This window comes from Anas platyrhynchos, chromosome 6 (assembly GCF_047663525.1).
Source record: "Anas platyrhynchos isolate ZD024472 breed Pekin duck chromosome 6, IASCAAS_PekinDuck_T2T, whole genome shotgun sequence".
Lineage (NCBI taxonomy): Eukaryota > Metazoa > Chordata > Aves > Anseriformes > Anatidae > Anas > Anas platyrhynchos.
This window is the reverse complement of record NC_092592.1, coordinates 10,086,010-10,110,008: the sequence shown is the minus strand read 5'-3', so window position 1 is coordinate 10,110,008 and position 23,999 is coordinate 10,086,010. Positions and strand designations below refer to the sequence as shown.

General features: G+C 40.9%; 2 protein-coding genes across 4 annotated transcripts in view; one reads left to right on the top strand and one right to left on the bottom strand.

Annotated features, from left to right (window-relative positions):
• CABCOCO1 (ciliary associated calcium binding coiled-coil 1) overlaps window positions 1-23,999 on the top strand; it is a 225,904-nt gene that overhangs the window by 92,590 nt on the left and 109,315 nt on the right. The gene's annotated exons all lie outside the window — the stretch shown is intronic.
• TMEM26 (transmembrane protein 26) lies at window positions 5,994-22,852 on the bottom strand. The gene is made up of 6 exons (XM_005015587.6): window positions 22,389-22,852; window positions 19,141-19,219; window positions 13,704-13,817; window positions 13,001-13,221; window positions 11,867-11,943; window positions 5,994-9,495 (listed from the first exon to the last, which is right to left on the bottom strand). Exons 1-6 carry the CDS (start codon window positions 22,577-22,579, stop codon window positions 9,080-9,082), a joined length of 1,098 nt encoding a protein of 365 aa, XP_005015644.3. The 5' UTR covers window positions 22,580-22,852; the 3' UTR covers window positions 5,994-9,079.

Here is a 23,999-nt window from a genome sequence, read left to right as displayed (position 1 = left end):
GCTGATGAAAGGAAATATGATTTCTGAATTACGTTATTGGTGTGTTGCCTGGTTATTTTCTGAGGAACCACTCTGTGGTATTAAGGACTCCAGTAAACTTCCAAGAAATGACAATAAAGCCTTTTCCAAACCTAGATTTATGATGTTGACTGTCTCTGGGCCAGTCAGCTTCTTGTGTTTCATTCCTTCCTGCAATGGAAAAATTGATGTGTGTGTGTGTTGGTTTTTTTTTTTTTTTTCTTTTTTTTCCTTTAATCAACTTGATTATACCTCAGATCAACTTGAAATCAACTGATGGGAGTATTGTTGGAGGTGATATGATTGAGAGAAAATATTAAAGAGCCTCTTTAAACTCCATTCTTGTTTAACTGTCAGTCCTTTTAGGAGCTGTATGAAACTGTATCCAGACACAGTCTTAATTTCAAGCAGCTAAAAGTTGGCTGCTGCGTAGGCTGCAGACAGCATGAAGGTTGAGAGTCTTCTCCAGAAGCCTCTTAATCCACTCCTTCATAGTGGTGTGCGTAGGGCAAGTTTGCTAGACAGCCCCTCTATTTAAGAGTTTATCCTCTGTGCAGTATTAGAGCTCTCTGTTTGTATGTTTACATGTTACCTCAGCTTTTGCTTGGACTGTGAAATACAACTGTCATTTTCTAGCTTTAAAAGGTTTGACTAAATTTATCATCTTTTGATAAAGGCTCACTTTCTTCTCTAATTTCAAAGGGATTGTTTGAGACCTGTTTTGAACCTGCATATTTATTGTAGGTTATACTTCCTTTTGTTCTTTTTTTTGAATTATTTTCTCTTCAAGGTTTTTAGCACCAAATTTGTGTCACTAAAGTGAGGGCTGACACCTTCCTAGGTAGGAATTGGTGTTTCTTTGCAATGCAACCTTACAGTCAGTATCTTACGTGTAAAAATACAACCATCTCTGAACCCTGAGTAGAAGAACCCAATATTTTTAGTCTTACTATCTTTCAGTTCTCATCACTGGCCATTCAGATCAAGGCATCACAATTTTTGTCCCATCTTATTAATATATGGATTCAAGGTGAAGTTAATGAGGGTTTTAAAGTGTCCTGAATATGTGCATCTGTTGCTTGCATCTGAAGTTCCCAATTGCTTACTTACCTAGGTTTCTCTCAAGATCATGTTTTTGACAGGTTTGTGCTACAATCCTTGATGCATCTTCTGCACTTACTTATTAATTATTTTCTGTGCACAGCCAGGCCATCTTTGGCATGTCAGTCACCTCCAAGGGAGCTGCCTGCCTGTAGTGTTTAGGTTTCTTCTCAGTGTTTGTCTTCATCTGTTTGTTCTAATATCTGAAAAAAGATAATACTTTGGAAAGGGGTGGGGGGAACCACAAAAGACAATGAGATGGAATTTGAATAAAAGTTTTCATGAGACATCAGCAATTTCTGTGTGTATTTCATAAAGATGATTACAATCAATGACTTTGCAACTTTTAGAAGAACCTCGTACTTCTATCATAGCACTCCGTATCTTGAGAGTGAAGTTTTATCCTTGTTCAGTGTGTGCAAGTGCCAGCAGTTCCTACAGGGTTACGAGGCACTGTGCTGTAAGGCAATACATCCATTGTAATCAGTCCTGGATGCTGCAGAGTGTATTTGCTGTGCTTTGGAATATTGGTATTAATCTCATATAGCACCATCAATTCATACTAGGTTCTAATCCCACCAATTTAAATTTTGAATAATATAATCAAAGGGAAATAGGGAAATACAGTAGTGAAATCTTAGTATCATTATTTGTTTTCAAGCTAAGGATCTGCAAAAGCATTGCTTGATTTGTTTGAATGTTAATGGACTGCTCTAACCTGGCATCTGTTAGTCACTTAAGAATTCCCCAGCAGTTCAGGCTGTCCTTTATAACCACCGTTATCTTCTGACTCAGTTTTATTCTTCTTGCTTTTTGCTCAAGCCTATGCACTCCAACAATGTATGAGGTGCAAAAATTTACATAACAGAGTGGTAAGTGCATTTGTCCTTCTAGAATATACTCTGCTGCAGCACAACTACCTTGTAATGTAGAAATTGCCATAGTAACTACTCATTTCTTATTGATTAGATGGATAAAAATTCTCATAATATACAAGCAGAGTAACTTGCTGGCATATGGCTTCAGGCTACCCCTGTGGCAACTCTTACTTATGCAGAAAAAGGAGAGAATGCATATAAGAGTTTTTTTTTGTTTTGTTTTATTTTTTTTAGATGAATTAGTATTCCTTGAGTTAGGTCACAAACTAGTCTTTTCTGCCACAATAGAGCTTAAAATTTAAATTAAACCTAATATACAGCTCACGATGCAGAATACTAATGCATTGGTTTGCTGTTGGATCAGGACAACAAGATTTCACCTCAACATGAAATCTGGAAGGGAAAAGGGAAGAAAGGAAGAAGGGCTTCCCATTCTCCATTCACCTAGGGACAGAACTAACAGCTTTGCTGAGCTGACCCCTAATGAGCAAAAAAGAATTTTCTAGTTTAGCAGTTGTGATAATTACCTCTGAAAGGTGCTTCTTACCACACTGAAATCAATTGCATAAGAGAATAAGTACTGCTTTTATGTTTCCTTAGTCATACTATATAGTGATGATCTTCAGCAGTGGCATTGTGAATGCTTACTGAAAGCAGGATTAGGCCTGTAGTGAGTTATAGTGGCTGACAGCTGTCTTGGTTCATGTACTGCTGTTGCTCAACGTACTGTTGTCTCTTACAAGCCTGAAAGATGCTCCAACAAAGCTCCTACCACGTTTGTTTTGAAAGACAAGCTTTTTGTGAATTCTGTCAGAGGACTGAGACTGCAAAGCACTCAGGTAAGGTGCCAGATAAAAATTAAGCCCAACACATTCTTCAAATGTGAAGTAGCAGTTTATTCAGAATAATATAAAACAAAAGAATGGCAACACTCAACCAGGGTTTTGTTTGTTTACTGTAAAGGCTATTCTGAAGCTCTCTGGGACTCTTTTGTGATGCTTTGGTGTTAGCTATGATAGTATCCATTCTGTACGATTATTCCAGGATGCTATTAGCTATGCGTATAGGAGACTGAAGATCTTAAAGCAATTTGCAGTTTGGATCTTCCAAGCTGTTATCACAGGTAGTACCCATGCACAAGTATCTGCTTTTCTTGACTCCAGCCCTCTTTTACCTTCTGAAGTCTGAAATGCTGGGTTAGGGCATCACTTTGTATATTATACCACCCTTCTGGTCTGTTATTTTTACCTACAGTCTGACAGACTGACTTCAAACATTGTCTGACCTTAAGGTTGCTTGAAGTCAATGATGTGTAGGGTTGCAGGAAATGATGCTACTGTTTTAATAAGCTAGGCCTTCAGAGACCCTGCTCAGGAAAACATCCTTCTCCCTGTAGTAGGCTGCAAACAAATGGAGGAAGCTCTTTGGCAGATGCAGATACTTTCAGTCTCTAACAGGAGGAAGTAGGCTTGGCTCTTCTTCATCTTATGTTGGCCTGAACTCTTGAGTGCTTTTGTAGAGGCTTTTGCAGGCAGTAGTGGGAGGTTCAGTGTTCGGTGTTTTTTGTCTGTGTACTGAGATCTGGGAGATAGGCCCAGAAAGCAGCCTGAAATATAGACAGGAAAAAAACAAAAACACAGCTGGAAATAGAGGATCATAGAATCATAGAATCATAGAATATCCTGAGTTGGAAGGGACCCTTAAGGATCATCAAGTCCAACTCTTGACACCGCACAGGTCTACCCAAAAGTTCAGACCATGTGACTAAGTGCACAGTCCAATCTCTTCTTAAATTCAGTCAGGCTCGGTGCAGTGACCACTTCCCTGGGGAGCCTGTTCCAGTGTGCAACCACCCTCTCTGTGAAGAACCCCCTCCTGATGTCAAGCCTAAACTTCCCCTGCCTCAGCTTAACCCCGTTCCCGCGGGTCCTGTCGCTGGTGTTAATGGAGAAAAGGTCTCCTGCCTCTCGACACCCCCTTACGAGGAAGTTGTAGACTGCAATGAGGTCTCCCCTCAGCCTCCTCTTCTCCAGGCTGAACAGGCCCAGTGCCCTCAGCCGTTCCTCGTACGTCTTCCCCTCCAGGCCTTTCACCATCTTCGTAGCCCTCGATGATGTAGGAGTTTAAGCTGATAATTATTTTTTATAACGTTTCTTCAGTTTCACTCTTGCCTCCTTAACATCTTTGCTTTTTTGCCATTGTGACCCCTTTTTATTGCCTCACCTGTACAAATCAGGAGTGTTTTTTTCCTTCATCTGGCAAGGTGGGCTTTGATATTAGTGTTGGAAAGCTTATTTCCTTGAAGAGCAGCATGGAGAAAGATGGAGAATTGAACCCAAAGACCAGTGCCAACTACTCTCTGGTCGGGTGATTCAAAGCTTACCTATTTTCTATTGATATGGAACAAAAGAAACAGCCTTATACAGTTCTAGATGCTAGTGTTCTGTTTTAATGAATTTTCAGGGTGCTTTAGGATCTTTTTGTCCAATGGATATGGAAAATATGCAGGTTGGTATTGATCAGACAACACACAAGTCAAAGTGGCATGCTGGCATGATCTGAAAAAAATCTCAATCTTTTGTACACATCTCTTGATATTCTCGTAAAATTGGGACAGAAACAAAAACATTGATTTTTTTTTTTTTTTTGCTTTCCACTAAGAGTATTGGGGGGGGGGGGGGGGTGACTTTTTTTAAAGTATAAAGCAGTAGTTTATAAAATCATAAAATATAGATCATACACTCTATCAGACGTAGGTGCTTTCATGCAAGATTCTCTTAGAAAAGAGTCCAGATCTACTTTTTTTTTTTTTTTTTTTTTTTTTCCATGCACTCTCATGCAGGTGATTTCCAAAGCATTAACTTCCCTGGAAGTTAGCTATACCATGGCAGCTACCCATTCCTCCTTCATGGTGTAAGCAAGAAATCACAGGTTACGCAATGCAAAGATTCTAAAATACATTCCTGGACATGTAATCTTGTAACAAAAAGCCAGTTGAAACAGCTTTCCTGATCCAGTGATTTGTATGTACAGTTTGATGGCCATTTGCAAGAAAGTAATAGCAAAATCTTTGCTAACATTGTCAACCACCAACTGTTCCAAACTAATATTTTTGTTTCACTTTAAAGTTGAGCAGATGTAAACATTTGATCTCAATGATAATTTCCAAAGATTTAAAAAATAATAATTTTTGAGGGGGGAAATAATGGATGGGTGGGTTTCATTCAACTGAGGAAACCTGGATGGAATGCCAGGGATCTTACAAAACTTCTTTTAAAATCAGTGTACTGTTCAGAGGGGACAGTATGCTTAGTATTTAGAGACATGAGCTTAAAGCATTTGTAATGTTCAGGCATTTCCGTAAGTGTTTTATGGACATCTGCAGTGTTTTCATCAGCAGTCTTGCACACCATAGCAGGAATAAAAAGCTGCATCTGTTAGGTATTGCAGCATCTAAATGCATATATGTATGTGTGTATCCTGCATGCAGATATTAGATCTTAGCTGGGATCACCGTGTGACTCGTGTTTGGAGGCAAAGATTCTTAGTGAAGACAAATCTCTCCAGAGCAATGTGGCACTCGCTGGAATTATTCTGGGCTTTCAAAGCAGTGGCTGCAGTCAGAATCTGGCCAAAGTAATTAACTTACGAAGGATGGGAAAGAAACACAGCATGTGGAAGATGTAATTAATGTGAACATATAACAGTCAGTTTTCACATAATAAATTGGCAGCTATGCCTGAGGTAGCTGCCTTTTATTTGCAAAATACAGTTGGAAATTTTTAGAAGTAATTGCACATTTTCTTCCATTTCCACATGGTCCAAGAGAACATAGTACAGTACAAATATCAACAGAAATGCAATAAAATAATGGCTACTGTTGCTTTAAATGTTTGTGTTTTTTTTTTTTCTTCTTGGCTCAGGGCTATGATCTTATTTAAACCAATGTCCAAAGGAAAGGAGAATACATTTTAGCTCAGGAAAAGACAAGTGGCAAAACATTTTAGTGATTTTTAATATAAATAATCTAAAAGGATAAGGCAGGAACAACCAGAATAAATAACAGTAATGGCTAGATATCTATTTGCGGAGGAGATTTAGTAATGTAATTCTCCTGACTCAAGAGTAAATAATGGCTAAGATAAATGTTCTGAAATCCTCCCAATTTGATGGCTTGAATTTTTCCAAGTCTTGAAAGCTTATCGCAGCTTTTCCTGAATAACGGGTGTGACACCAGTAGACCCTGATGCTGGTAATCTTCAAGAAAATACATTCTCCTGCTTCCACAGAGCAGTGCTCTGGAAGGCTGCAGGATGACACCTGCACCCAGCTGCTGATTAAGCTTGCTCGAACAGCCTGCTGCTGAAGCTGCTCTGCCCTCCCTCTCAAAAAATTTGCAAGAGGTAGATGAAGATAGCTTGCAACTGAGGTTTGCTGCTGTGACCAAACATACAGACTTCAAGACTTCTTAATTGCCATCTGCAGGCTTCTCAATGAATTAGACAGTACTATGCTCTATCAGTCATTCCTGCTGCTACCTGGCATATGTGATTGCCCCTTCATGTGCAGGTGGGAGGGCAGGCTGCCCACCATTTAAGTGCTTGTCTGTTTCTGTGTTTTTTGTTGTTTTGTTTTTTTTTTTTTCCCCTCCTGTTTTTAAGCAACCTGTTTGTCTTCACCTATGATGAGGAGGAAGAGTCCAAATCTATTTTATCCTAAGCATGAGGGAGGATCTAGCCTACTTTGTGACTGAATGGGGACTGGATCTGGTAGTAACAAACTAGCACTGGAGTGAGATTTTTCTCACAGTAGGTCTGATTAGGAGCTTGACTACTGTTTAAAATGAAACAACCTGTAGACCAGAAAATACCGTTCTTTTTGTAATATTTCTGCTGTAGCTAGTCTCTGTATTCCTCACCCCAGGGGATCTTGCATTTGCTGCAGGCTGAGCCTGGTAGGCAGTTTGCTGAACTAAGCCTTTAAATAGGCAGCATATTTTTTTCAAAAAAAAATTTTTTTTTTGTGCTGGTGAATTTCAAATGATGCTCTAGGAAGGTCAGTACACTCCAAATTAATTAGCAAGGATCTCTTTAACATGATAATTACTATATCAGCAAGTGGTAAACTCAATGAATGTGAGTAGTCCTGGCTTGCATCAACAAGGAGATGTGTTGTAATTCGACCAGCTGATTCTGGTGTGGAAGGCTTTAGACAGCACAGCTGGTCAGCAATAGCACTCTGTCTTTTTTACCTATAGACTGGAGTTAAAATCCCAAATGAAGTTGCATTCCACTCTCCATATGTCAACCTTAAAACAGCATTGTGAATGACAATTGGCTTTTTTCCTCCTGCTGGAAAGAGGCCCAAAATGAGAAGAGCAGGAGGCGTTGCATGTTATTACTAAAGTACAAATGGTAGAAAGGGCTATGAGGTGTATGAGACTTCTTTCTTTATGGCTTTTCTTGTAATGGAAGAGCCTGACCCTGCACAGAACATATCATATGGTTTAACATCTTATAAATACTAACACAGGTTCACATGTTTGGGGACATTTTAAATCGGTTCATTTTTAAATAGGTATATCTTTGAAAGAATAAACATGCCATTGTTTATCAGGCTATTAATAAATAAGCATATGACTGCTGTGGTGGTCATAGAAACACTCTTATGCACTCCCAGAACCAAATTCTGTCTTTAGATGGCTGAGGCTTTAGGTAAGACTGGGAAATTTTAACAACAGGAATTACTTTAATTATGCCACTCTATTTGCTAGTGTTTTTTTTCTTAATATGATTTTCTGACCTCATTAGGAATGAATGCAGAAATTTGTAAAAGCACCTGCCATTTTCTGTGAGCATATGATTTTTAGGCAGCCTTTGAAAAATTGCTTATCTTTCAACCTGTATAAGCTAAGCCCAACAAGGACATTGGTCTTAAACTGATGTAAAATGTTCATGGAAGAAATAAATCAGGCCCTATATTATTCACCCCAAATGTAGAACTAAATGCATAACTATTAGCCATTTCTTAAAAGTAGATCTTGACACTTGATAGAACAGATGATGTCTGAAGTGATTTCATGGGGCTTTGTGAAATGTTAAGCACAAGCCACAAATCTTCTGCTTAGATTTTCTGTCAAGTGTGTGTAGTGCCACCTTCTTTCTAGTTGGCTTGGATACCTGAGATGCCTGAGTAAGGCCATTTAAAAAAAATAAAAAATGGTGACACTTCAAAACTGCCCTCAACTTCAAACACAGTGAAGCATTAAAAACAATATTCTTTTTGGTTTATGTTCTGACTGATAGAAATAAAAATGCAAATATCTCTGTAGAAAATGCCTGGGTGACAAACACAGTCGTGTTCAAATGATCTGTGAGGATTTCATTATCTTTTTAATATATTTTTATTTGTAAGGTTGAAATTATTCAGACCGTGCAGGTCCTAAGAGACAGCGTGGTGTTTCATGGTGTTGCATACTCTTTTGAAACTGAAAATCCACCAGAGGTGAGGTAACATTCAAAGAAGCTTTGAATTTTTTTGAATGAATGATGTTTGGATGTCATAGTAACAGTACAAATCAGGCCCCTTCACTTACGTGTCTGCAGTTGTCACTGTAGCAGCTGCTTCCATGCACAGCAAACATTGTTCATCACACTTAAGTTACAGCCCAACCACTGAAGTAGGGCTGAATGCTTCTGTTTCCCCTATTCCATGAGGATGTTTATCCTTCTTATCCTTCTATCTGAATACATGCAGGTACATATATCAGCAGAGTGTCACCCAAGGTAATAACCGACCTTGTTAGTGTGCCAAACCTTCATTGCTACTACGAACTATGGCTACAAAATCCCTATGGATAATATAATAGGGAACTAGTCAAAACCCACCAAAATCCAATAGGATACAAAACGTTCCATTTCTATAACTTTTGCTTCAGAAATTTCCCCTACAGTTCAGAAGAAATTGATTTCTTGGTGAAAGAGATGGTTTATGTGCTCAAAGTCTGTTTGACCATAGAAATAGGCCAAGCCCTTTTGAGGAAGCTGTGAGAAATACAGTTGGTTTTGAGTCAGTAACTGTGCTCACTGGTCTTTTGGTGGAGCTTGGGATTTCTCTCTCACAGGAAAATCAATGAACTCTTTCATTTCAGTATCTTGCTCAGCAGTAGCTTGAGTGCTGGCTTCATAGGGCTCGCACGGGCAACAGCTGACTTCTCCTTTCCTGCTCTTCTGCAGAATAGTAGCACGGAAGTCTAATGTTATCACCGCCAAACGATACAGTTGTAGGGTCAAAACTAAGATGTTCTTAGCTGTAAAAAACACCAGCAACTGATTGAATATTCTGAAGTGGCCCATCAGGATTGAACGCACAATGAAGAAGGGTCCATCCTGTATGAACAAACTGACCCCGATGTTCCACAGCTCCGCGCTGTACCTGCAGAACAGCAGGCTGGGGATCCGCCTTGCTGATGCAGTTGGTTTGCAGCCAATATGCTGTACTGCAAATAAAACACATGTTAAAACAACTCTTTAAAACATAGGTTTGGGTGAAGTGCAGCTTTTAGATACCCTGGATTATAAATGCCTTTGAGTGTAAACGGTTCAACGTAAAGCACATTCCATTTCTGAGATCTGTTTCAGTACAGCACACTAATCTCATGTTAAGCAGGCACTTACATGGTCTGCTGGAAAACACCAAATAATTGTTTCCCCTTTACTATCCCACAAAGCTATCAGTGTTTATACACTTGAAAACAAGAAGTGGAAGTAGATCACTTAATCTTTCTGCAACAACTTCCTAGATACTTTTCTGTTGAATCAGTGTGCTAGGCTAATATTCATCCTTAAAAAAAAACAACAAAAAAACAACAACAACAAAAAAAAAAAAAACAACAATAAAATACCACAAACCAAAAAAATCCCTCGATGCTGAATGGGAACATCCAAAGCTGTAGCACTTCAGCTAGTTCCAGGTGAAGACCTTGCTTTTAAAAGATTCATGTTGCCTTTTCTATGTGTCATAGTAAAATCAGGTCATGTTTGAGGGACAATATCAGGTATTATGGACAGGAGGAAACTGTAGTCCCTGCTTGTCATATGAGACTTGAGCTACTGTTACTCATTTGTAGCTTTCTGGACATGAAGTTGGGTGCAACAACTGGAACCTGCGTGGATGCATCCCCCTCAGCTATAATGACAGTGCTGAGCTAGAATGCTTTTGGTGGCACAGCATCCAGAGAAGGGTCATCAGAAGGCTTTGTGTGCAGTAAGTATAGCTACATCTTATGAAAATGCATATAGCTGAGCTGACCCATTTCTCAGGCAGTGTGATTTCATTAGCTTAAGACCTGTAGTTACTGTGATGCAGTAATAACCACCAAACATCGCAGCTTACCAAAATAACTCCATTGTTTGAGTCAGCTCTGGGAAAAGAAAAAAGATGAGACTCAAGAGTGGAAAATGAGTTGTAGAATGGGGAATGCGTTTTCTGAATCCATTAGGCAAAGCTTCAGCAGCAGCTAATTTTTTAATGGCTTTTGTGTCATTGTTGTTTAACAGTTCTACCTGCATTGCTGACATCCTACATTGTCTAAGAATTGCTCTTTTAGGTCATGGTTGATGTGTGATTAAATGTTCTGATGCCTGAATGACAAGTAGTATCTGTGCAGCTGTATAGAATTACCTAAAACAAATTGTACCCATGGTAAATTTCAGGGTAGTGTGTTCAATAACTTAATTTTTAACTAGTAAATGTAATTAAATAACCAGAAAAGCAACAGCCAGAGGAGAGGGGGAACAAAAAGCACAGTACACAGCTTAGTTCACTTAAATTAATGGTGTGTTTCTTTAAGCAGCGTTTGAATTTATCTCGGTAGTGGTGATGTATGTGTAGTGTTTTTGCTTTTTTTTTTTTTTTTAATTTGAGTGTTGTGTATCTGTAAGATAATGTATTTTACCAGTAACAAGAATTTTATCTGTGATAAATTGCATCAGCTTTCTCAGAAGGTGAGCAGCTGAGCTGAAATGCTAGAATATTTTCCTAGCTTCAGTGTTGAAAACAAAATCTAATGCTGTTCACAAAGAAAAGGCTAATAAAAATGTCCCAGAATCATTTCTCATTACTTTATTTGTTCATTATTTTAATCACCGTGTCAACCTAGTCATCAATTTTATATAAGATGCTGGTGAGGATAATTCATCTATAGACTGGTATAGTTCAACTGCAAACTTGCAGTTGGAGGCCAGAATGATTGCAACAGTTGGTGATTGAGGAGGCTTTCCTTGTTCTCCTTTGATCTAAAGAAGCCCTTTCTGCATATAGACAAATACCAGTTTGAGTTAGCTGAATTGTTGGGCCTGTTCCTTTAGGATAAGGATGTACAGTCCCAACATCACATGGCCCTATAGGTTTCCTGTGAATAGCTAATTTCTCCTGTGATAACCTCTTCTGAGCCTGTGATACCTGTGCTCTAGGCTGTGCTGTTCCCAGTGCCTGAGGCTAGTTCCTCTCTTCATAGGTGCCAATAACCTGCCCAGATTGGAACCATGACAGAATTCACAACCAGATCTAGTTCAAGAGCTTACACAAAGGCAGTAACAGGCAACCAGAGCAGATGCTTCAATACAGTACTGCAATACCAGTTTTCCTGGAAGTAGTTTTATCAGGGAGATCAGAGATTAGCCAGAAACAAGTTGTTCCTCAAAAGAAACCACAGTGGTCTTTCAGCAAAAAGCCTCATTGTCTTTGTCATATCAATTGTTCGCCACCAGAAGTCCTGTGTAGAGCCCTGTAGCGTGTGCACAGCCACGAGACATGCCAGAAAAAACTTAAAGCACTTGTTCTCTTCTTGTCTATGTGCAAGTACTAACCTGCAAGATCAAGTGGAAACTGTAACATACTCCAGGTCCATACAGCAAGAATTGCATTTAAGAGAACAAAATTCTTCCTATGGGAGGGGAAAAAGCGATAACAGTGAAGATGCAGTTTCCTTATGTGGCAACAAAAATGTTTTCCATAGTATTTGGGATGTTATTTAAAGGGAGGTTAAGCCAGACAGTGATTGATTAATGCATGCATCTGAGATGTATCAGTAAGACGAAGAAAACCAGGCAACTTTGGTGTGGAATTTCTGCTGTTCATGCCACATGTTCCAGTTGTGTAATTACACTAAATATTTAATGCTGTTATAATGATAAGCATGTGGAAATAGACATGTGGCTCAGAAATGTCTTTACACATGTAATGATTACACATTCCTTGAGAGCCTGCAGCTTCTCTGCCAAGTGGGAAGGACCTCTCGTCCTGCTATAAAATCTTCTGTGAAATTAAAAATAATAAAATAAAAATACTGAATACTGTGTCTGTAAGAGGATGAACCTCTTCTCTGATTCTTTCTCTGTGATGGATGTTCACCATTCAGCTCTCAGTGCTGGAGATGGGCTTACGTTCTCTGGGAGAGATTGCAATGTTGAAAATTCACACCAGAAATACGCTGTTCCCTTTCTTCTTATCTTTGAACGCTTTGTCATTCTATCACGCAGAAGAAAGTACGTCTGAAATAACTAAAGAATCAACTTGGATAATGAATCACTAAAGCAAACTCTAGTTGCTTCCATGCCAGTCTAAAACAATTCATTAACCTGAAAGGTGTATCCAGTGTTTCAGCTCGTGTAGCTGCAAGATCTGACGCTGCATGGCAGTTATGCTAGCTGTTTGGCTCTTCGTACCCTTTTATTGTGATGGATGTGACATGCTTCTCTGCTGGCAATGGATGAGTAATCTCTAACAAAGCTCATAGGACTGTTACGTCTTTTACAGAGAGAAAGGCAAGAGCAGGAAAACAGAGCCCTTGTGTGTAGCTTTCTGTTATCTGTGGGAATACAGTTTGAATAATCTGGATACTGCAAACAGCCTGAACAAACTTTAAAAAAAAAAAAAAACAAAAAACAACAAGCAACTCTTTTGCTCTGTGCAAATTATTTATGCCAGCAAGTATTCCTTACCGCACATCCTTAATGGCCAGGGTTTCACTAGCAAATTCAAGTATATCTGCTGCTGTTCCCACAAACATGAGAAGCAGCTGAGACAATTGATCCCGCGTGATTTCCATCCCAATGGGGAGAAGCCATCTCCCAACTACTAGGAACAGTAGGAAGGTTTGGTGGAGGGCCAGTGTCCATACAGTTTCACAGATTGTGGAGAGCTGATTCACAATGACTTTAGCCTGTTTAAAAGACAACAGCAATAGCATACTGTAACTTCAGGAGACTGACACTAAAGATGGCATTCATCCTTCAGCCTGCTTTTGTTCCCTGTCATCTTGTATTAGAGCAGATAATTTCTATGCAGCAGGCATAATTTGAAAAAGGCATATTAATACCAATTTTGGGTAATGAATACTGATTCTTTCTCTGTGCTTTTTCTCCCATTCTCATTTTTCAGCTGAGCATTATCATTTGCAGAACTGTCACTGGACACTCTTTAAATTCAGTTAGATTTCTGAGAACAATGAGACTTTTTACCAGCAACAGTTAGTACATGGTATAATGTAGGCCACTTCCACCATGTGGCTTTGTGAAACTAACATTTTCTTACTCCTGTGTGAGGAGGCTTCCCAAATAGACACGACAGTCCTCTCTAATTGCTCTTTCCTAACACATTGGAAGATCTCTCTACTAGGAACAGGAACTAGGAAAGGTGTCCCACCGTCTGAATGATGTGGTGATCTATTCCCTCACTTCCACGACTGCTGTCTCTGGATTGATTGAAGTCTTGGTTGGTGACATTCACCTGAACAACTCCAGACTCATTACTGCAATGCTGTTGTGAACAAAAACATCACACGTGCATAAATGTCGTGCACAGGGAGCAAATGTGCTCTGTGGCTGGAAGAGACCTGTTTTGCCAAACTGCAGAGGGTTCATTAGTAAAGTCAGCGGATGTTAACAAAGCTACATGCTTACTCTGACTGTAATTTCCCTCATGCTCAGAAGGGAGGAATTCTGTGGGCAGGGGTGATGTGTTGGTAGGCCCTTGAGAAGCTATAGGATTGTGCTGATAAAGCTGATGTAAATTCAAAGGCTGATGGAGCGGGTGACACCTTTGCAGTTGAGACTGCACTCTCTGAATGCTCTCTGCCTGCAGCTCTCTTTGACAGGCTGCTGGATTTCCTACAGTCTCTCTCTGCCTAAAATGGTAAAACAGGGTAAAAATTGGGCATGGTTAGTCTGCTATCTTACACTTCTGGTCGGTCTCTACATCCAAACTTTTTAAAATTTGTTTCTTTTCCCTAGTGACAAGAAAGAAGGTTCTCTAAATGTGCTCTTTCATTCTTCTGTATGGTTTACCTCAAGGCTGAAATGAATAGAGTTGGGCTGGGGGGACACTTGGTTTGTGTTTCCCCTCTAGGGGAAATAATAACTAGGAAATACAGGTTTGTGATATTTCCCATCCCTGCAGAGTAGAAGAAGTGGTGCTTTAGTTTTCTCAGACATCGGTTACTTGCAGAAAGTAAATGTTGGCTAAGGCATACTGTTACTTGGAGTGCAGTTAGCCGTGGTGAGGCTGGGCTGAGCATTGAGGAGTGCAGTGCCATGCTGCTTTCTGCTTCACCCCATGGCTGGTCCTGGAGCATCTGGGGAGTGGTTTCTAAAATCTGTCTTCATAACAACCCTTAACATTTCATTGTAATAGAAAAGGAATAATTAAAAAATCAAACCATGCTGTCATTAAAGACTTCTATCCTACTTGTGCCAGAGAACACCAGATGATTTGCATTTCTCCACTGGGCCCCCCACCATTTTATTGCACGAGGAGTGATTTTCTGCAACAATTGGAATGTGTTTGAGCGCATGCTGAGTAGCTGTATTCAGCATAATGCCTGCCAATATGCAGGCAACGTTTTCCAGCAAATGTCACATTTGAACAAATTTTGGATTCCACTCTAATGCTTTACTTGGTCTCTGATAATACTGCACATATCTGAGTGAACACTGCCTCTTGCTTGATGATGTTGTAGAGAAATGGAGCGACTTCCTGTGGCCTGAAAAATCAGGAAGAAGTCCTTGTTGCTTTTGTACTTGGTGATAAAGGCTCTTAAACTGAATGCCTGGCTTATTAGTGGGTGTGAGCACACTGAAAGACTCACAAATGGGGGGAATACTTCCATTTGGAGGAGGGAAGTCCAAATTATGGGGCATGGAGACAGTGACAGGGAGGGGCTGGGGTTCTGCCCAGCTACAGCCTTGTAGGGCTGATCTCCTGGGTTATCCCTGCAGCCCATGGAGAGCAGGAGAAGCAGCAGATTGTTCAGGGGATGTTTCAGAAATGGAAATTAACTGGTGCTCTGGAGAAGCCTATTTATCTATTGACTGAGGGAGAAGACCGACGCCTCCGAAGGCCAGCCTTTCTGAGCAGCTCCTACAGGCAGTGCGATGCAGTTGGTCAACAAGACCGTGACTTCAAACTATTGTGTAAGAGAAATAACCGCCCCAGCATATTAAGAAGTGAATACCTACCTTGTTACAAGTAGCCTGGGTAGGGCAAAGGACTGATACCTTCTGCTGGAGGGGAAGGCTAATTCACCTTAACAGCCTTTGGCTTGTCAGCAGGTCAGCCTTTGAGACCTCTCCTCTGCCCCTTGCCCACTGTGGCAGAGTAAAGAGGGGAGAGCTATGAACTTGCATTAAAATACAGAGTTTGGGGGTTTGGTTAGTTGTTTTTTAAAACCCTATTAGGGAGGAATTTGCCAAATTTGAGGCTTGCCCTGCTGCAGGGGGACAGAGTAAAGCTCATGCTCCATGTTTCTGCATGGCTGTGAGGGGACTTGTTTCATTTTTCTGGTGGTACACGGGCACAGAGAACACTGCTTTAAGAAAACCAGTTCACTTTATTAGTATCTTTTGTAGGCTCCTTGTATGTGAATTTTTTTGAAACCATTCCTGGCTTGATGGGAGGCTGCTATTTCAGTGGAAGGCTCCATGGATGCTGACTGAATGGTGTACCTCAGGGCAGGTCTGTGTGTCTCAGTCTGCAGGCAGGAAATGGAGAGCTGCTTCTGCAAAGCCAGGCATTTAAGCAGACTCCCAATTTTCATTTAAGTACCTTCCTATCTTTTTTTAGTTAGTTCTTCTGAATACTTATTAAGTGGTGACTCACTTAAAAGTTTGGAGAGGAGCCTTTATGTTACATTATCTATATGCATGTAGATAGGACTGTTGGTGCCAGGCATATTTGCCTAGCTAATTATGTGTATGCAGTGACTTAATGGGGATGTGACAAGGAAGAAGGAAAAAAACTAAGCTTCATAGGCAGCTGATAAATGTGGTTTTCTTGCTTACTTCTACAGCCTAGTTACTTCTAGGTATCGAGATGTATATGTAGCTAAACAAAGCTGCCAAGTTTTTTTCTATGCAAAAATAAAACAGGAAATAATTGTACACATTTTACAGCACTTCTATCTTAATTCACTTTCTTTGTTTCTTCTGAAATGAAGCTTACATTCCTCTGATTTATATATTTTAAAAAAAGCCTAATCAAAATGGAAACTGTTTTGCATGACATGTTTTCCTAGAGCACATTGTGCAGCGATCTCGCTGGTGGCACAGGGGACCCCCTGCAATACCGAACGAATTGAGCCATTCTCCATTTGCCTGTTGTTCACAGTCCCAGACAGAAATGAGGCCAGCTGAAACTTCCTGCACCAGGCCCAGCATCCAGGTGGTAGCACCGATGCTGCGACATCAGGGCAGGGTGCCCACCGTCCTGGGACATGTGGTACCCTCCGTCCTGGGGTGTGCAGAAGAGGCCGGCTCTCTGCCAAGCAACAGGTACCTGCTTGCTCTGCATCACGGGAGTGGGGTGGCTGTCCCTATGGTGACACACATGGTGTCAGAAATTCCACCTGGTGACTTTGCTTCGTTTTGCTCATACTGGAAAGCTGGAATGTAAGGCGGGGGGGGGAAGATCACATAAGCTGTCTTCTGAATTGAGGAAGATAATGGGTGTGTGTGGGGGGGGAAATGGTGCAAGCTGTACGATCTCTTCTGGAAGAGTGATATGACAGAACTTTAGTTGGTAAGGGACTCTGATGTCAGAAAGAAACTGAGGGAATGGGCAGAAATTATCAATTGTTTCTTTAATGTTCAAGCTTTGAGTGGTTAAAAGTAATTGAAAGGTTTACCAGGTATCAGGTATTTAACCAGAAAGCTGGTTATTGCCCTGGTAGTCAGGTGAGCTTTGCTGAAGGGGGTCAGCTATTGCTTTCTGCAGCAGTAATGCAGCAGGTGTTTGAAAAGCTAAGAGGCACTTGTTCATTTGAGATCTTACACTTTATGAAGAAAGGATGGTTATTTTTAATAGATTAAATGGTTTTACTTTTCTTGCCACTCTGTTTTGCTGACAGCAATTTTTTTTCACTCAGTACAATTGAATTTCCTTTATAGCATTTCTTCCAAAAATGTATTTCATCCCCAAATACCTCACTGCAAAGAAGTACTTTCTGTGCAGCCCATACTCCACTGGTGATAGATGAATGGAATTACTTACGTCCACTTCTGTGGTGCTCAGAGGCAGAATTGCCTCAGTCTTCAGGAGGAAAGACTGTGTATTAGCACATGCCTTAAATAATAGCACTAACACTTCCTCTTAGGGATCCAATGGGAGATCAAAATTCTGCTACCTTAAAGACCACAAACTGTTTCGATGGTGTGTATATGTGAAATGTGTGGATCTAGTGACTGCATAATTACCCATTCTGTTAGTATTTTAATAAGGAAAATCTCAGCAATACTTTAGCATGCAGAATAGTACTTGTCTGGGTGCTGCATTTTGAGGTTAATTGTTAGCAGGGCTGCTCCCCTTCTGGAGGTATTATTTTCAAATCTATTAGAGTGTGCATTTCCAGAACTCTCCATCCTATCTCTGCAGGTATAAACTAAGCTGTTAACTTGATGTACTTCCTCTTTAATTCACAGTAGCAGTATATCAATAAGAACAAAGTATGCCATGTTCTAACATCATTTTAGGAAATAAACTGCTGCCTCTGACTACAAAATTAGCCTGTTTCTTGGACCAGATTTAACTATGACAAATGTTCTCAATATCCACATTACCTGTCTGTGACTGTTTAAGGAGATTTGGCAAAGCAAGAAGACAATAAATTCCTGCTGCTGTATTTAGAAAAAGCCTCAGGCATTTTCAGTGTAAACACAATTTTGAATATTTGATTATGCTTCTGTGTGCTCTAACAATGTTTTAAAGGAGAAAATGAGGCACTGTGTCTCCTTAGTCTAATTGATGTATTTTCTTCTGAAGCTTTTTCTCTTACTCCTACTAGACCCTTTTTTGCCATGGTTGTGCATTACCAATATGTGCAACTCTGGGGACATAGCAAATGCCCTTTTCACTATACAGAAGTGCTATGGGGACTTGCAGGCAGCCTGCATGGGGAGGTGCTGGCTGTCTTGGCCCTAACTGACACCATCTGGCACAAGAACAATTCATTTTAAAAGCTCTGCTGCATGTTTGGGTCCTGAAGTGGAACCCAGACACCCCCTTCCCAGATCACTGTACAGCACAGACAACGAATATAAACACAGACAAATTACAACATGTCAGCAAATCTGTTAGCAATCTGTGAATATTCTTCTAGGTTGCAGTAAACATGAGGTAATTTGAGTTTAAGACCCCTTTCATTGATACCTGCCTCAATTCTGGCTTGCTTGGAGTTGTGATGCCTGCCTATAAGTGCCATGAAACTCGTACTTTTTTTTTCCTTTTTTTTTTTCTTTTTCTTTTTTTTTAAATAAAGGCCCCTAAAGCAATGAAATGTTGTCACCATGCTGGAAAAGATTCAAGCTGGTAACCTGGGGCTGAAGGGCTATGTTTCAAACTTCTAGTCCTCAGTTACCCAGCTGAATAAGGGTCTCATTTTAGCTAGGAAAAAGGTTGATTACTTGATATTTAGGAAATGCACAGTGGTCCATAGTCCCAGCTGGACTATATGTAACATTATGCAATGTTATGTAATGTCCCAACAGTATAAAATGGAAAACTGGAACGAGGTCTGGCATGCATTCCCAATTACTACCCATCAATTAATTCATCGATTTCAAGCCAGTCCATCTTGTCTGATAATAAATACCTGGGTCCCGTGATGAATTTCTAGTAGCCATAATGATGGTACTGTGCAAATCAGATATAAAAATATCGCTGGTGAAAACCTGCAAAGGAAAAGAAAAGATAGCTTGATATTCTATCACATCGTAAATACCATGTATCCTATCATTATCAGAGTTGGACCTTGAGAATGCTACTTAAGTTACAGCTCATTTTGAGCTGTAACTGCACATCAGACTTGTTATTCTTGCTGAATTCCTCATGCTGTCGATTACAAATGATTTTGTAAATCTAAGATCATACGTAGTTTATTTAAAATCTTTTTTTCAAAAACTAACCAAAGGCTTTTAGCTGTTTATATTCCCATCACTGCATTCTCTGTATTTAGAACAAACAAACAAGAAAAATATTTAACTAACGTACTCTTTCAGATCTCCTGAAGGCTAAATTAGTAAGTTGAGTCATTCCACTGAAAGATACTGGGCTAAAGGCTGCTGATCAGAATCCTGTGCATTGACACAAGAAAGGTAGAAACAGCATCAGTTTGCCTAAAACAAGCATTTCCTCAGTAAGGGATCTTTAGGGCAGGCTAAAAAGCTTGATGAAAATGGACCTTGGCCTTGTTCCCCCACTTGCGCTGCCAGTTATCTAATCTTTTTAGGATTTCTGTCTCTTGTTCATTTTTCTAGTCACTCTCCTGTGTAATTTGTGATGGTGATGCTGTAAGATCTTCAGCTTCTTGAGCTGAGTTCATTCAGACATACTGGAGAAGTTTCATTACTAGTCCTGTAAGTACTGATTCAAAGGTTGCTGATGTTTTCTTATAAAATGTGACTTTTTTGGGGGGCAATTCTTATCCTTTTGGATTAGGAAAGAGTTTCTCTGATGCCACTTAATGTCCATCTAGCCCTGGAGTAGTGCAGAGGGAGCATCACAACAATACTGCCAAGATGCACGGCAGCCTTTGCGTTGTGTGGATGGAGCAGTGGGGCCAAACTTCGGATGCTTGCTTGTATCCCTCTGTCCTGCACATGTGGTAGTGAATTTAAATGGCTTATAATTGTGTAAGTGCAGCAACATTTTGTTCAAATATTGTTGCATGTATTGTTACATCGGATCCGGATAGGAACTACCTTTGTTTTTATAATCATGACTTTTCCAGTGGAGATTAAACTTTGAGGAAGAAAAACACAACCAAAGAACTCCTCAGGAAAATGACTGGGTTACTGAGCTGCTATAAAGTGTTTCAACCAATCCCCTTTACATAAGATAGTCCTGGGTCATTGTGTATTGGTGGTTTGGGGTTTGTGGTATTGGTTTTCTGCTGCTTGTTTGTTTTCTCTATGTCTTTTTTTTTTTTTTCTTTTTTTTTCTCCCCTCTTCATCAAACTCTGTGGGGTTTTAGCCTGCTTATTTTGGGAGAGGACACACCTCTTGATTGAATGGGAGAAGTACTCTGTTTTACAGTATTTCCTGTAGGAGCTGAGTACATGAAAAATCCATCCAGCTGGCAGGTTAGCAATGCTGAGCTAATGATAGCAGATCAGGCCAGGAAAGCTCAAGAGCTTGAACCCTGCCTTTCTTTCAGAAAGAGCAGTCTAGAGCAAATACTGCTTGGCCAGGTGCATAATGTTACTTTCTCCACATGTGCCACGTAATTATTTAGGCTGGTGTAATAAGTAACTGTCTTTTGTCAATAGTGAATAGAAAGAATATGAGGCTCTCGGAGGCAGAAGAGTTCTGTGGCACAGACTGTCCTTTGCCTGCACCAGTAGACATCTAGGAAGGTATTTCTGTAAATGGAGTTGATACTACCTGGTTTGAGTGTGGGAGTTTTCCACCAGGGGAGGAAATTATCCTGTTGTGATTAGATGCTGCCAATTTGTCTGCAGTTCTTACCTATAATATACTTTACTGTTTCTTAGAGTGCTGGACCACATCCATTTTCAGAATTTCCTGCTGTCTAAATTTAGCCCAGTCGTCTAACATGCACGTTCATTAGAAAGGATCTGCTCTCTGTATCTGTTTTTCCTTTGGATCTTCCAAAAGTGGGCTTAGCAAGTGTTCCTTCATGAAGTGTCATCTGCCTCTTCCTCTCCCCAGTGAATCAGGTCTGCTCCCTCTGCCTCTGTCTTATAAATGTGCGTTTGGAGTTCTGCTGTTGTTAAATTTTCCTGTATCCCAGACTTCATCACTGCTTTTATTACGTTTACATTTACAGTATGGAACACTCGTGTGAATTGTCACACAACACTGCTTCTGTTATAATGAGTTTCCCAGGTTGCAACAGACAGGAATATAAGGCCACTGAAAGACTCGGGTTTCTTGCCTTGGACTTGTCCCAGGGGCCTGCCTGCAGTTTGAGATTTTTAAAAATTAAAGGTCCTAATGAAACCATTACAATTAGTTACATGGACACTCTTTTCACAGAGCTTTTGTTTTGGCTGACTGATCATGCTGATGAGCTGTAGCAGGCTGCAGTCATTCCATACATGCATGCAAAAGCCCATGTGCCTGGGCAAACTCTGAGGCTCTAACTTTTTTTGTCCATTTCTCAGGAAGCCTCTCCTGCATGAAGGCTGCCCTCTGGAATAGCCTCTCAAATTCAAATCCAAATACTGAAACCCCTATCACTGCATTGTGAAAGAGATTTCTGCTCATCATTTACTTGTCACTGAGTTTTGGTTTGTGCATTAGCACAGTGTTGGCACTGTTGCAAGTAGCAGGGACAGGGAATGCAGTCCCAGGGAAAGAGGTGCCCACAGGGAGAAGCGGGGTGGGTAAGAGATGGGGGCATCTGCACAGAGCAGCCGCATGGTCCCCAGCATGGCTCCACACCTCCTGCATGTGCTCCCTGCCAGGCTGTGGCATCAGAGGGGCCCGGTGACCCTGCTAGCGGTGCCTGCCTCCCCTCTACCCATGCCCCAGGGTCAGCAGCTCTAGAGCACGCATCTTTTGCCAGCAGCAAAGTTCCCACATTTTTCAGCTGTTGGTACACATGCTTCACAAAGAATGGTTCCCAAGCAGTCTTCTGCAAAACTGCCCCTCCTGAAAGCCCTCTGGATTTGACCACGGACTAGCCAGGGCATTGCCACTCTTCCACCAACCTGGGTTCTGTAGGGGAGAAAACGTAGCTCCCTGGAAGTGTGGCAGAAAGAAAGCCACGGCAGCTGTGCTCGCAGGCAGCAGCTGCAGAAGGCAGCCCCACATCTGCAGCAAAGTACATGCAAAGAAGCAAGAGGGGCTCCGTCGGAGCCGGCAGGGTATGCTCACCATTTGTAGCCTCTGCCTTGCTTAAACTTGAGGGTGAGCCCTGTCTCCAGGCACAGGAGAAGATTGAGCAGTGCCAGCAGCCAGTACTTGGGTTCTTTCTTCACTTCAGTCACTCTCCAGACCCCGATGAGGGAGTGCAACACAAAGAGCAGGCGAGTAACCAGAGCATTGAGCAGCACCATCAGCTCCATCCTGGACCAGTCCCGCTCCCCTTCTCCCGCACTGCAGGGGCCCGTCGCTTTTTACGAAATCTGGGAAGTTGCCTTGGGAATCACTGCAAAGCCTGCACGCCGCAGGCACGCAGATCTCTCCTCTTCCATTTCCACAAAGGGGCCCATTATAACAAAAAAGCAACAGCATTGCCCCTCCCCCAGACTTCCTGAAAACTTTTTAAAGGGAAGAAAAAAAAAAAAAACCCTCACGCTTCCAAGCTGGAGTGGTTTGCAGTGCTCAGTGCAGCTCTGACCGTGCTAAAATGGGGGCGAAAAGGGTTTCTTTATGTCCCTTCTCTATCATCTCCTCAGGGACTCAAGGCCAGGGAAATTTCTGTCTTGCACAGCTCTCATCCCTCTGCTAGCAACGCTCACTGCTCTTATCTCACAGACTCACAGAAAGGGACAAAATGTAAGAAGCATTATGAATTTGAGTTGTCCTTGCTAAAACTTCCACTGTGTTACTGAGGCTGCAAAACCCTCTTTACTCATCCCTCCCCCCCAAAAAAGCTATAATGCATATTTGGTGTCTTTTAAAGTTTTTTTGTTTAGCATTGCAATACAGAAAGCAGAGACTATATGCTCCACTACTGGAATCTGTGTGCAGACACATTGAGGTGGTGATTAGTGTTGAGCAAATTGATTAAATTTCAGTACTGGTTAGCTTTTCTGACTTCTGGTGCTTTTAATATAACTAACGTAATTGAATAACATACAGTCTGGTTCAGGACTGAGAATCAACCCCAGTGTGAGGAACTCCAGGAACCAGGCTGAAACCTAGGCTAAAACTAATGTTACTCAATAGGAGTTACCCAAAAAATACACTGAAGTTTGACGTTAGGTCAAGCTACCTCTGCAGTGAGCTTTAGTATCTTCCATGGGAACAGTGTATAAAGTACAGGGCACAGTAAGAGTTGCTTTGACATTTCTCATGGTTAAATTTGTATTTGAATTTACACATCTGGAACTAAAAAGAAATGTCCTTTTGATGAAAATTGTCACTTGCTCCAGTTTTGTGTTCATTTACTGCCAAAGCACTTAAATTGCGATATGCCATTGTAAAACACAAATGCAGAATCAAATACACAGAACCTACTATGACCCTCCAAAAGTCATAGCTGATTTAAGTATCCTGTTCTACCTCAAACATAAGGAGATATTCTTCTGAGAGTTGTGACCTTTCTAAGAAGGGATTTTTCCACAAGTGTTCATCACCATGAAACTGAGCCTCTTCCTCTGTGAACCGCTCACACCACTGCTGTCCAGCCACCCTCACCAGGGGTGGGGGTCATGGGGAAGAAGACTATTTAAAAACAACCCTGCCCTCAGAAAGCAAAACAAAAGGCCCTTCCACAGTATAGATCACTCACTCAGGAAATGCCTGAGTAAATAAATGGGC

Coding starts and splice junctions, on each gene's coding strand:
- TMEM26 (XM_005015587.6), bottom strand. CDS start 22,579: ATGGAGCTGATGGTGCTGCTCAATGCTCTGGTTACTCGCCTGCTCTTT. Junction 19,220..22,388: donor CAAGGCAGAGGCTACAAATG/GTGAGCATACCC, acceptor TTTCCTTTGCAG/GTTTTCACCAGCGATATTTT. Junction 11,944..13,000: donor CTGGCCATTAAGGATGTGCG/GTAAGGAATACT, acceptor CCCCTCCCATAG/GAAGAATTTTGTTCTCTTAA.